Source organism: Colossoma macropomum, unplaced genomic scaffold, assembly GCF_904425465.1.
Source record: "Colossoma macropomum unplaced genomic scaffold, Colossoma_macropomum, whole genome shotgun sequence".
NCBI classification, from domain to species: domain Eukaryota; kingdom Metazoa; phylum Chordata; class Actinopteri; order Characiformes; family Serrasalmidae; genus Colossoma; species Colossoma macropomum.
In genome coordinates, this window is record NW_023494786.1 from 13,383,092 (window position 1) to 13,398,013 (window position 14,922).

The 14,922-nt window shown below is 39.3% G+C and overlaps 1 protein-coding gene across 1 annotated transcript in view; it reads right to left on the reverse strand.

Annotated features, from left to right (window-relative positions):
• sgsm2 (small G protein signaling modulator 2) overlaps nt 1-14,922 on the reverse strand; it is a 67,355-nt gene that overhangs the window by 47,139 nt on the left and 5,294 nt on the right. The window contains exon 2 of the mRNA XM_036561152.1: nt 13,034-13,109. Within this exon, the coding sequence (XP_036417045.1) occupies nt 13,034-13,109 (76 nt within the window). The remainder of the gene's footprint in view (nt 1-13,033; nt 13,110-14,922) is intronic.

The window sequence follows — 14,922 nt, forward strand, 5'->3', positions numbered from 1 at the left end:
CTTCCCCAGCTTGTCTTTCTAAATTAGCTCTACAACCACGTCCAGTCCTGCGCGCAGCAGCGCCTGCCAAAATGAGACTTGCAAGTAATTAGACATCTCATCTACCCACGGCCCGTCTAACAGAGCCACGAGGCTACATTTCGACAGCAGGGCGAAAACACTCAAATTAGATTTGTTTTTCTTTGTTACTTGATTGAATTCATAGGTTCAGACATGCTATTCACATGTGAACATTTGCTGAAAAGGCCTTTGCCTTTGTAGGAACAGAAGAGATCTGTTTAGATGTCACTGTTTGTGGCGAAGACTTCGAAAAGTTCAGACAGGCAGGGGACTGAAAAAGCTCTAAACGCATTTGGACTCTTTTTTGTTCTTCTTACAAAAAACACATTTCAGTCACAATTTGAAATGACTTTTCCGCCACTGGCTAGATGTCTTCTCAGCTGGGTTTAGGGACCATTCCAGAAGATCACTGATGAGCTTCAAGAATCCTATCTGTGTTACAGTTATATTCAAACACATATCTACTATCATACCCCATTCAAAGGCACTTAAATCTTTTTTTTCTCACTCATTCTCCTCTATTATATTCTGAAATAGGAGAGCATGCTATGGCACATACACAATTATTTTTTTATTTGATTATTATACAATTATTTTTGACCCAACTAGGTCAAATAGTTATTGTAACTATAGCCAAGGATGGGGTTTCGTTTACAGACATTTTTGCACCTTTCAGAATGTGCGCTCTCTCTCTTTCTGTGGATTCCATGACTTATTAATTTCATCTGCTGCTTCTCTTTTCATCCTTTTCCTGTGTTTTGGTAGCTGTGGAAGCAATCGCATGTGACCTGTAGCAATGTGCAGACATATACACTATATGGACAGAAGTATTGGGACACTCCTCCTAATTATTAAGTTCAGGTGTTTCAGCTACACCCATACCTAACAGGTGGATAAAATGAGGCACATAGCTTTGCAGTCTCAACAGACAAACAGTGGCAGTAGAATGGGTCGTACTGATGAGCTCAGTGACTTTAAACATGGCACCGTCTTAGGATGCCACCTCTGCCACAAGTCAGTTTGTGAAATTTCTGTCCTGCTAGATCTGCCCCTGTCAACTGTAAGTGCCATTTCTGTGAATTGGAAGCACCAAGGAGCAAGAACAGCTAAGCCACAAAATGGTAGACCACGCAAACTCACAGGGCGGGACCGCCGAGTGCTGAAGTGCACAGTGCCTATCCTCTGTTGAATCACTCAGTACACAATTCCAAATTGCCTCTGGCGGGAAGTAGTGTAAAGCACGCTACCACTGGACTGTGGAGCAGTGAAAACGTTCTGTGAAGTGACGAATGACGCTTCTCTGTCTGGCAGTCTGATGGACAAGTCTGGGTTTGGCGAATGCCAGGAGAATATTACCTGCCTGACTGCATTGTGCCAACTGTAAAGTTTGGTGGAGGAGGGATAATGCTATGGGGTTGTTTTTCAGGAGTTCGTCTGGGCCCCTTAGTTCCAGTGAAGGGAAAACTTAATGCTTCAGCATACAAAGACATTTTGGATAATTCCATGCTTCCAACTTTGTGGAAACAGCTTGGGAAAGGCTCTTTTCTGTTCCAGCATGACTGTGCCCCTGTGCACAAAGCAAGGTCCATCAAGACATGGTTGGGTGAGTTTGGTGTGGAAAAACCTGACCAGCTTGCACAGAGCCCTGACCTCAAACCCATCAAACACCTTTGGGATAAACTATAACGTAGATTGCGAGCGAGGCCCTCTCATCCGGCATCGGCGTCTGACGTCACAAATGCTCTTCTGGATGAATAGGCAAATATTCCCAGACACGCTCCAGAATCTTCTAGAAAGATTCCCAGAAGAGTGGAAGCTGTTATAGCTGCAAAGTGGGGAATAACTCCATACTAATACCCATCACATCCTGTAGGTGTGATGTGTACTGTCCCAAAACTTTTGTCCATATAGTGTATCGCTAAGGATCATTACCCTTCCCTCTTTTTACATAAGTATTGTAACAAAGTACTTTCCATCCCTGTCCTATTGTAATCTGATCACAATGCATCCTGAGTGTGTTTACACCTGGCTTTTCTTGCGGTCAAGTGAAATCCGATCATAAACCCATCACTTAAAACACATAATGATGCAAGGTGTAAACTGTGTTTGCTCTAGTGTTAACTTCAGTGCCAGGAGTGGAGTGGTTTCAAATGAGTTTTTCAAAGAACCACTGAGAGGTTCTTTAGGGAAATAAAAGTGGTTCTTCAATAGCTTTAGTCCAAAGGACTTTTTGGCAGCTTTGTTTTTAAGAATGTAGCAGCTTTGCGGCCTACAAGCCACACATGCTTGCAGCCTTATCTGAATTCTAGGCTCAGTGAGGACTCATCCACAGTACATTCAAGCTTTAACGTAGAGTGAGCATCAGCAGAGACGCACTGGGTAAACACAAGTGACTCACATCTCTATTCACTCACTCATTACCGTCTAATTACTCCACGGTGTTGCAGGTGTTCGGTACGCAATCTGGAAAGTTCTGTCTCAGCTCCTTTCAGACACTCAGGGATTCAGAGAGCAAATCTGGCACACAGATTGTAAGTGCACTATTAGTTGGCTGTTGTGTGTTAGCAGTGTTTGGATTAGTCCAAGAGCAGCTGGTTAATACAATCCAGAACTTCCTGTTTTTTTTTCTTCCCTTTTCCAATTGTCTCAGTTCCACAAAGCAGGATGTGTTGGACATCACGTGATGTGGCCTAATGCCCTTACCGGTTATTCTGGCTTAGTTCCTTGGGCCAGAGAACAGTGTGGTGTTGATTTTGTCAGAACAAGAAGGTTTCAAACACACTGTTGAGCTATACCACAATAGTGCCACCAAGTACTGTGTACAAACAACAAAGAACACTAACTGGACATACAAGGCAAAAAAATCAATTATTAGATAATGATAAATAATAAATAATATTGTATTTTCCATGCTGATAACCTACAGGAGATGTATTACTGTACACAACCAAACCCATTTCAACAGGGATTTGACTAATTATGCCCACATTACTCATTAATAAGCTCCAAACGAAGAGCACACAGCACAGAAGTCCCTGTACAGCTCAGGCACTTTTTAAGCTGTGCTAAATATTTAAATGGTAATTGCACTCCCACCCATTCCTGATGATCTTTGACCTCGCCCACACTTCTCTGCTTTTGGAACAATGGCTTATTGATTTATGAGAACCGGAATAAGTTATCACTATAATCTGTCTGTGGGCTACTGAAGCCAAGAGTGAGCCAACTGACCTCAGATACAGCCCACGGCTTGTGTGCAGGTGTACATGGGACTGCAGAAGAAAACGGAAACTTATACAACAGCGAAGCTGCTGTCTAAAGCCCTATTCACAGCGGAACAGTTAAAAGTGATGACCAATGAGATCTATGATTTTTACCCAAGATAACGCTGCAGCTCTTTCAGTAATAAGAATTCCCTTTGAGTCCACCTTATAGCAATATAATAACAAAACCTGCTAATAAACACAGACATGCTCCGTGTTGTTATTGTTATTGAGTGTGGTGTCATGAAATGCTCACGTATACTTCTGGGCTATAATCTTTTAATTAGATTTATCTTTGTTAATTTGGGGAAATTCACCAGAAACTTTATACAGAACCAAACATATCGCATACTAATTTTATTATAAATATATGAATTCCATTTCCTCTGGTAAAACTAATTACATTTGAATAGTGCTCTGTACTCATGAAGTATATAAGTGAGCCCAAATGAACGTGGTGACTGCTTCTGTTCTCTGCCTGAGGCCAGCAGGTCTAGATAATCATTAAACATACCTGGAAAATCAAAGCATTAACTTCTGAGATTTTCAGTTAGCTCCACCCCCACCACACACACACACACATACACACACACACACACACACACACACACACACACACACAGGCGTACATCATTGAGAGGTTCTCAAACAAGCAGCCTCAGTGGCAGTAGCAGGAGAGCAGCTATTAACAGGCCCTGTTGTGGCTAATGGACCAGTGTTATGAGGATGGCAGTACAGTGTGTACTCTTTGTGGAGTGGGCAGCAAGTTCCAGGCACATGATGCCACAATACCACCTCTAAATACACACATCCAAGGCAAGGCTAGCGTGCTGACGAAGGTGCAGGACAGATGCCGAGCTCCTGCCTTTTCAGTGTTTGGTCACCTGAGGATTTTTGTCCGGTGCTTTTAACAGCTATGAATGCTTCTAAATGTTGGCAAAGAAACAGTCATCCAGATACTAGAATAACAAAGCCTTGAAGCTAATTTCTTCAAACCATTGCTACACAATACATCGCTTGTTAAATGAGCCCACTCAACAAATGACATTTTTTGTTGTGTGCTGTGAACATTCTGAGCAACTTCACCTCATGTGTTCCAGACAAGTGCTTCTGTGGGTGTTTATATGAATCAACACGTTTATGTGATCCAACAGATAATTTTGGTCAAAACAATGCAGGCAAATCTCCAACATGTTTTTAACCCTTTAATCAACTTTTTCTGGCTTTTTAGCTTTGTCTTCTCTAGTAACAACACTGATTTTAAAAGAAAATGAAAGAACATGACCTGATGAAGCCATACATTTGGATTTAGTGTCACAGACTACCACTTTGAACAAATAAACATACGAATAGGAGTATATTTCACACTTCAGTCATTTTTACTGTTTCTCTGACGAAAACAAATCAATAATGAGACTTTTAAGATTTAAAGATAAGATTTAAATTCTGTTCTGAATGTGTGCCTATACTCATTCTGAGACTAAGAGATTTTTAAGCACTTAAAAGAGCAGCTCCCCAATTTTTCAAAATTTCTGTGTAACTTAAAGTTAAGATGCAAACAAAGTCATTCAGAGTGGTTTGATGTGAAATGCTTGGTTCTAGAAAAACCTAGAGTCAGAAATGTGCACAGTGGCTGTGATAGGAACCAGACATCTGTAGTGTCTAATGCTTCTAAAAGCTACTTCAGAGGAAGTTATTACTTGAAATGGTTATGAATACATGGCCCCATGTTGTACATGGTTCAATATAGAACCTTTTTGAGAATAGTTCTATATAGAACCGAAAATAGGTTCTTCTATTGTTACGATGTCAAGCATTTAACAATAAAAGAATTCTTTTTCAAAAAGGTTCTATATAGGACCATATACAGCATTGTCTTCATCAATCTGAAGAACGTTTTCCCCATGCAAAGAACCATTTAAGCATGAAATGGTTCTACTTAAAACCATGCATCCTATATGGAACTATTTCCTAAATGAACCTATAAAGAACCATCTTTTTTAAAAGTGTAGTTTTGAAGTATGCCTAAAACATGTTTTAAATACATTCTTGTTAGAGAGACACATGCAGGCTGTTGTAGGGCAAAAGAGGACCCAATAAAACTATTTTACCATTATCAACTATACATATAAAACCTCAGAAGATGTGTGTAGGTTCACCGGTAAATAAAAAAATGGCTATATTTATTTTATAGACATTGAGACCCTTGGTTCCTCGCACCACGAAATAGCTTCAACTTTAGCACTACCTCATCAGAAAAGGTAGCTTTTGTCACTCAAACCTCCTCCTTATTAGAAATGAAGACCTGCCACTCTAATGTAAACATGGTTTCCAGAATCCGTTTTGTCCTTTTTTCTTTAAATTCACCTTCATATTTCATCAATCCTTAAACATGCCTGCAGTGAACATCTTATTTATACCTGAATAATGAAACATTTTTAAAAATCTACTCGGATGCTCCTAGGTGGCCTAAGATCAAGGTTTGACAGAGAATGCAACTGGAACTAAAAGAGGTGGGATTTGTCTGAATTTTGCAAACAGTCAATTCCCCAAGCCAAGTTCTCTGAATGCATCACTAAAACGATGCTAGGTCTGAAAGAGTTAATTTACTGCCATTTCTCAACCGCAATATGCAGCACTGCAATATGATATAATCACAATATGCTTTTTTTGTCCAATTTGTGCTAGCACCACACACAAACGTAGCTGCTGCCTGGTATCCATGAGAAACAACTCCCCGTCAAGTTCAGCCTCAGCAACTTTTGTGCAACCTCCCTCAGCCTCCTCCATCCTGACTGGCATCATTATCTGCTGTTGCCTTGGCAAGATTCCTTTTCATCAGCGCTCCTCTGAAAAGATCACAGCTTTTCAGAATATACTCTGCCGGGGCAGTGTGGTGGGGTCATTTGCGTGACTCCTGCGTGTGCGGGGGGATCCATGGTGTGCGGCTATAAACTGTAATAAAAGGGAGCCGCTTTCCGTTTGGGTCGTGCCGACTGAGGCTGGCAGCGCTCCATAAGCCAACCCCCCCCACACACACATACACACGCACACACAAACACACACACACACCCCAACTGGTAGCTTGGAGAGCGCGCTTCAGCACCCAGCACACGCTCGCCGTCACGACTCTCCCCCGCGCCCAAACACACAAAACACAGCACACACTCGCAGCATTCTGCCATATCGGTGGCTTCTTCTCCAGTGCTAGATAGGCACAATGTTTATGTTCACAGTCATGAAGCTCTAGATCTCTGTGATGTCTCCTCATGCAAAACAGACAACAAGCTTATACAGAATGAGGGAGGAAAGATATTCAGTTCTTCCTGTAAAAGTCTTCCATTTCACCCACATACTTATGAAGATGATTACTCCTCATCACAAGGCATTTCTGTAAATTAAATCCTCTGAGGAGGAACCTTCTAGTGACAGCTTGGTAAAAAATATAATCTACACAGTTTGGGCCTCATACCAAATGCAGTCAAGATTTTTTTTTTTGCACAACTAACAAATAATAGAAGCTTATAGTCAACTTTACAAACATTACTGTATTCAGTTTAGATTTACAGGGACAATATTAAAGAGGAATTCCACTGATTCTTCAACATTTCTGCTTAAGTAAATCATCATATGTAAACAAAGTCAATCAGAGTGGTTTGATGTGAAAATGTTTTAGAGAAACATATTGAGACAGAATTGTTTACAACGGTGGTGAGAGGAACCAGACATCTGACGGGCTTAAAGTCTCCAAAAGCTACATGAAATTATTGAAAATTATTGCATGAAATGGTTATGAATATGCTGTCTGATACTTGAGACATTATTGTATAACAGTCTTGAGATGAAGTATTGGTCTTAAGCAGGGGTGGGCAATATGGCAATATTTTATCGTTACTGTGATAAATTATGTCACAATACACTCTTCATAGCATTTCGTGAATATCGTCAATACTTAACCACATGACAGAAAAACAAAATACTATGATGCATATAGTGTATCAATGAAAAGTCTTAAAGTATTGTGATATATTTTTTTTAGCCATATTGCCCACCCCTAGTCTAAAGCATATTTTTGACGTACAGTCATGATGGAAAGGTAAACACAGGGTCGTATAAGACAAAACAATCCCTAAAGAAATTTTTTTTACGGATTTACCGCTATTTTACCATTGTAAACACTACAAAACTCAGAAGATACATGCAGGTTTGCAGGTCATTTTGGAATAGCAAATAAAATAGTTAAGAAATCTGAACCAGTAAATTTCTCATTATCAAACCTCTCTGAGTGATTTTGTATACGTCTCATAGACTGAATTTTCCTAAAAAATTGAAAAATTGGTGGAATTCCCTTTTAGTAAGCATTTCCATAAATGTACCAATTTAGCTAATTTGGCAAATTTTCTGCTGCAGTCTGTGGGCAGGTACAAAATGACTAAAGCACTGACTAAAACAAAACACAACGGCAGCTGATAAAATAACAAAGTAATAAGACTATGGTCACATTCTTGGTTTAAATTAGCTGAATATGAGCAAGATATAGTGCATTCTCTTCTATGTAGGCAACTCTGAACAAGCTGAGTGTTCAAAGGACGTCCTCCTCACAGGTATCACTACATCTCCTCTTGCCGCTGATCTGTTGTCAGATTTTTCTCCTTACTGAAAGCAGTGAGATGAAGAAGAGCCAAGCCGTGCAAGACCTTACACTGGGTATGTAAGGCATGTAAGATGTTCAGTAAACTCAAATAGACATGTTAATGTGGTTTCTGACACTGTATCACACAGTTTAGGGATGTGCATGGAAACTCGAGTACTCAGTACAAGTCACAGAGTCATGTGACTTGGACTTGAGGCCGAATTTGATGACTTGAGACTCGACTCGAGAAAATAGAGAGAGACTTGCGACTCGACTTTGACTTTAACACCAATGACTCAGACTTTGACTTGGACTTCAGCCTTAAGACTCGGATAGACTCGAGAAACCAAAGCGGAAGAGATGTGGAGAGGCGTCTGACCGCAGATGGGACTCTACACAGCCGCTTCCATTTCATGTGAGTGGATTTGTTTCCTGCCGTAAATTGAATAAACAGCAACGTCGTCAGATGTCTGTTACTGTGCTTATGCTAAACCTACTGGATGAAACGACCACTTTCCTCATGGTAGCAAAACAAAAGAAACACAGCTCTCTCTATTTGACCAATTTTAACAGCTTTGGCAGGTAAAACAAGCACTGAGCTAGTTTTTATTTTAATCATGTGCACCCAGTGTTCCCAAAAACACACATTAAATCTAAAGTTTTTTTTTTTTTTTTAATTACGTTCAATAGTATTTTTAAAATTCTTTTCACGTGTAGTTGCACTACTCTTTGTGTAGAGCAGTATGTCTGTCATGGTTAGCTGTGTGCTGCTTGTATCTTGTATTTTATTTGGAAGGGTAAAAATAATAATAATAAAAAATTAATATACAGTCATACACTGCTAACTTGCTGTCATTAAAAGGCTATAGCACTGTTACCATTTTTCATTGTTATGGCCTTAAATTAGCTGAAGAATGCAGACTGACTTGTTTAGGACTTGTTTAGAAAGATTAGGACTTGGGACTCGACTTGAGACTCGCCTGTACTGACTCGGGACTTGAATCGAAACTCGATTATCTTGACTTGGTACTTGACTCAGGACTTCAGTGTCAAGACTTGAGATTTATTTGTTACTTGCAAGGTGACTGACCATTCGAGGTTCCAGTATTCGAATACTGAAATCACTAATTGGATATTTGTTAAATTTCAAATAAAATATGCAGGCTGACAATTCAGTGAAACATGGTGGTTTTGCTCGTATTGGCGAGCAAGCATGTTACGTTATACTTTGCTACTCCGAAAGGGGAGTGCCTGGTTGAGAGTGCACTGCTTTTGCCTAAATAAGTAAGCTCACAACTCTACATTTTTTTGGGCCAAAGTCTGTTTTTTGTTTTTTTTTTGATACTCCAATATCAAAGTTACGCAAAATGCACATCCCTAATACTGTTATTTATGAAAATGGACAAATGTATGTTTTCAAATGTATCTTTTTCTTAGGATCTTTCTCAAGAACAAGTTTAAAAACTTACAAGATATTGGTGAATGTGCCCCATTGTCAGAAACCACATAAGCAAGGAAGTTAAGTCCTTCAGAGAAAGTGGAGAAATCTGATTTTTCACCAGCTACTGCTTTCAAATGGAGTGTTGAATTTTTATGGGGATGACTTCACACCAACTTGAAATGCAATCACTACAGTGGAAAAATATGAAACGCAGTGCACACATTACTTTTCCACTGTGACAGGCAGAATGCAGGTCTATTACAGTTTTAAAAAAGTTGCATAAAAAAAGTAAAATGCTGAATTCGTGACAGTGAGTTGAAAACAGACCACCTTGAAATGTAATCAAGGCACAGCTATACCGCCTTCCACTGTGCAGTACTTCAAATGTATATATTTCATTAAAATGCAGTCATAACTGTGAAAGAAGATTGTGTTTAGACATAAACATGCAGAAAATGTGCCAAAATGAAAAGTAATTGACCCATTACACTGATTTATTGTCGTTGAAGTACAGCACAGAGGAAAGTAATATAGTTGTGCATTTATTACATTTCAAGGTAAATTGTATTTAATTCTGACACAAGTTCAGCATCTCACTTTTGGAATGCAAATCCTGATGTACTGTTTTTCAGTAAACAGCTCAAGCAACATGAAAGATATGTAACAGAGGTTTTGCTTTTCCTTTGGGCACATATTCTGCATGTCACTATGGAAAAGAAATAATTTAATTAAATAATTTAATTTACAACAAATAAAAAAACAAAGAAACTAAAATGTCTAAATTGTACAAATTGTGCATGTAGAACGCTTTTCAAAGCTGATAGTAATGTTTGGAAATCAGACCATTTGGAAAAGTTACATGCTGAACACAAGAGAGCTCCAAATAACCAGTACTGCAGTGCTTACAAGGCAAATGTTGCCTCATTTAACAAACTCCCTCCAATCCAGAGTTAATGAGAAGGAGGGTTGAAATGAAAATGTGTTCATTATTGGAGCAGCGGTGAAATAAAATGTGTGATAATGCCTCATTGATTCGATTTTTAGCTAGGAAGTACTGCTTACACAGTCACCATAAGTACTGACACAAATCACGGCCTTCTGAACAAGGGCAATGAGAGCGTTTAAAGAGCGGCAGAACAGAGATCTGAAAGGTCATTTGTCTGACAGCTACGTACTGAGTAAATGGTGTATCTTAGAGCACCGTTCATCTGACAGTTCAATTTAAAACCTTCCATTTAGAACAATCTTATAGAAAATCTTTTGCTAATTAGTTTAAAGGCAGCCCAGGGATAATGCCGGCAGACCCGCCCACTTTAATAACTGTATCTTACTCAGAGCACCATGGAGACATAATAAACAGTGTTCCGCTTGAGGGTGTACTCCGGGCAGAACCATGGCCTGATCGATATAGGGCGTTGCTAATAATATCAGCCAATATTGAAGCTATGTGGATTTAAAATGTACTGCTGACAGCACCACAGATAAAACACATATTTAGAAATCTTGTTTTTATATAGTAATGAACAGTCAGGACTAATATGACGCAACTCAATACAAACCATTGTACTGTGAATGGACCATTATGCTGCTTGCATGGACCACCGTACTACTAGATAAGAACGTAAGAACCTGGTTTTGTGTAAACTAAGGGGCAGACAACTTCTTTTCTTACCAACTAGGTGAAAATATAGCTAACAGGCTAACTCGTTCCTCCACTAATATTCAGCATTAGGGTTTGAATTGTTGTATTTACTGAATAACTCAGACAGCAAGAGGATAGCATGCCACTGTTGGCGTGCTGACGGCAAAGCTGGTGGCCCACTGGCTTTTTGCCCAGCATTTTGCGGGCAGCCCACTGGTCGCTAAGCAGAGTGTTAGACAACATGCCACTTTTCATTGCTCATTTGCCACTCATAGTTCTTTTACATATTTCTCCTTAATTTCTTTCTTTCATTATCCTTTGTAAATTCATGTACATTCTTAGTAAATCATTTTATTCAAGCACAGGGTCAGCAACATCATTTTCAACAAAATCATTTTTATTAGGCCTAGTCATTCATTTTTTCTCTCAGTTGTTTGTAATTTTTGTCTTGTTGTTTATTTTACAAAATAATAGGCTATGTGAATTTAAAATCTGTTTGAGGAAATGAAAAACTAGTTAGACCTTGTATGCAGGATAATAATCTGGGTGGTCCGAAGGTGGACCAGCAGTGGCATACAGCGAGCAGCCGGACCTTATCAAGCCAGCAGACGATATATGCTTGCTATCTGGGAACTGACTAAAAAACTGCAAAACAAAAAGTAAGGAATATGTTACTTGAATGTCTTACATGCATCAAGTGTCAGTATTTATTGGCCTTAAGCAGTATTACCCCCAGAGAAGCAAATATGTGGTACTGTTAGCTTAATGCTAACATAACACAGGAAATTGCATCGAGGTGCTAGCAGAAATTAGCATGATTGTTGCTATGGCAGTTTGGTGAGCAAAAACTACCTATAAGGTGAACGTTTCTGCATTAAACATTGCTATATTATAATATTGTTACATACAACAAAAATTTAAAATGTTCATGAAATGACTGTAATGCAAGGCTGACTGAAAGGTCTTGTCCTCCTCCAGCGGTCTAAAGTTGCTTAGCATGAACAGTTTATTCTAAAAGAACTAGATTTCTTGGTAGAACAACTGTTTACTGCAATTATTTTAAAGTGTAACTTAAATTATTTAACAATTTGTGCTTTTTATCATATTTTATGTTGCCACCGTTTTACAAAAGCAATAAGCCACCTGAGGCTGCCTGTTACTGTGATTTTACCAATGGGAACCTGACATAAAATCACAGTAATGCACACCTTCACATGGCTTAATGCTTTATTAGCCATCTTGATTACATAACAAAAAATATATAAAATCCTTCCAAACCAAACCTAGCATAAGGAAAACAAGCACAAAAATAAGAGTTAACTAACAAAAACTAACATAACCGCTGAGAATGCAAGGAAGCTCAAACCTCGCACCACATTTACATTATTAAAGAAGTGAACTGACATTCATATTTCACATTTCACAGCTGACAAATGACAATCATATCAGTATATAAAGCACCGTTTAGCTAAAACTATTGGCTGATATAATCAGTTGTCAGAATTTTTAGCTCCTTAAAATCAATGTATGTCATACTGAACTGAAATCTCCACACAATGTTTGGACATGCTCAAGCAGGGGGTCTGTGGCACACACCAAAGAGTCCAGTCTACAGTGACTGACATTTTGGCCTTGTCTGCGTCTGCCTGTGTCTACGCCATTGGAGGGGAGCGGGGTGAGTCACGCTGGCCTGCTCACTGTTATCAGTGCTCGTCACTTCAGTCTTTCCACTGGCTTCATTCCAAAGCTCTGGCACCACCAAGTCACCCACAGTCAATTCTCTTAGGGGATTTTCCCTAATGATGCCTTTCAAACTGGCCTTCACTGGGGCATTCATAAACTTGAGTTTTGTTCAAGCACCGTCCAGGATGACGTCAAGAGACGTCCTTCGTGACATTTCAGGCCTATATTAGCTTATATGGTTCTTTTTTATTGTGTTAGCATCTATCCAGCAGATAGATGAATGGCTGCTGGAAATTTCGGCTTCTACTCACTGCACAGAGCGATGACGTGGCTGCTGTCCTCGTGCACAAACTTCTTGGTGACCGCTTCCTCCATAATCTGCTTCACCTGCGAAACGAAGACACATATCATCATTACTGTGGCAAACGTCAGCGATAACAGCCTCAAATCCGTGCTGAAAAACTCAACAGCTCCTAATTAATCCTGACAGTGTAACCACAAATGCTTTTAATTAGTCATTGTTCAATTGATAAGTTTCCCTGGGAGTGCGAAGAGCTGTGTGGAATGAAGCTGCGTCAGTTTGGTCTGTCATTAGAGCCAAACTGTCAGTTCAGTCCCAGGCTGTCTAATTAATCACAGTTTCGTCCTGCCGGTTTTATCTTCGTGTACTTTTTTTTTTTTAAAGATAATTGAAACAAAGGGCCAGAGAACAGAGTAAATACAGCAGTGTGATACGGTGGGACTTGCCTGTCTGTCTGGACTCTACAAGTGTGCAAGGCTGGAGGCGGACAAGCAAAAGCATGACAGAGGCATTAAGGTGGATAAGAGCAACAAGTGAAATATAAAGTTACTTGGTCTGGATACCACAAGTTCAGCAACTGCTGGTAAAAATTAGACTTACTACTCTAGCTTGCCCCTGTCAAACTAACTTGTTGGTGCATTGTGAACTGAGAAGAAAAGATCCCATGTAAAAGATGACGAGCCCTGATCAGCATCCAACGTTCTACCAGCCAATGTTATGTTTGGCCTTTTTTAAACTTTTCCCCTCCCTACAGTAAACTGAATATCTGTTTGTTAACTAATTAACGGATACTCAGATATCAAAACTAGTCAGAATGCACACCTCTGTATTAGAGAGAAAATCTGAATCCTGTAACAAATCTAGCCTGAAATAGCACAATCTTATTGTGTGACGTGATGTTAGCTGTGTATTCTCTTCCTGTGAAGTTCTTCAGGTAAAAATACCTCATTTTAAAGCTTAGTGATGTTTAAAGAAAAGCTTATCAGGTCAGTATTGGTATCAGCTGCTACTCAAGGTTTTAAATATGGGTATAGGTATCAGCAAAGAAAAGCAGCATTGTGACATCTCTACTAAAAATGCAACCATTATGGCATCAGGTGGTGGCAACTGAGTGCAAGCAATGATAGCAAATAGCTGATTAGTTTCCTGTTCAGTTTTATATGACTGCAAAAAATGTATGTGCACAGAATTCCTCGATTTATCAGATTTATAATCAGTTTTGCAGCCTCACAGTTAGGGATGGGCGATACAACAATATATCGATAAATTACGCCATGATAAGCTTTTTCTGAGCATACTGTTCCTGTCCAACTGCATATATCATTAAAACGTGGTCCAACAAAGGCTCCCAAGTAGAATAGCGTCTAATGTTTCTATTGGCAGCATACTGCAAGAAAGCATCCTAACCACACTGGAAGTTCACAAGAGCACAATGTAGTGCAATGCACCACATAAAATGTTGAATTAAAAAAAAAAATCATTCTACTCATAGTTTTAATGACATTATTAAATATGAAATTACTGGTGCAATGATGCACTAATATGTTAAAACTTAACAAACATTGATACAGTGTATCATGAAACTGTCTTCAAGTATAATGGTTTTATATTTCTGCTTTACTTCCAGTAGTCAGGCTGCATAAGCTGCACCCAGATCTGTACATAAAAAGTAACCACAAGTGATGAAATTAATGTAAAAATAATGCTGCTTGAGAATGTCATCAGTTCTCTTTCCGCCACTGACTGTGGGAAACTGTCACGGCAAGAAAACGTGTTAAGCGTCTCCGTTGCTGCTGGCTGACACCTGTGCAGTTATTATGTTGCCTAGAAGGACAGACACTCAGCTGGCACTGACGCTAGTACATTTATTCAAATATTTTAAATATGCATTTGACACTA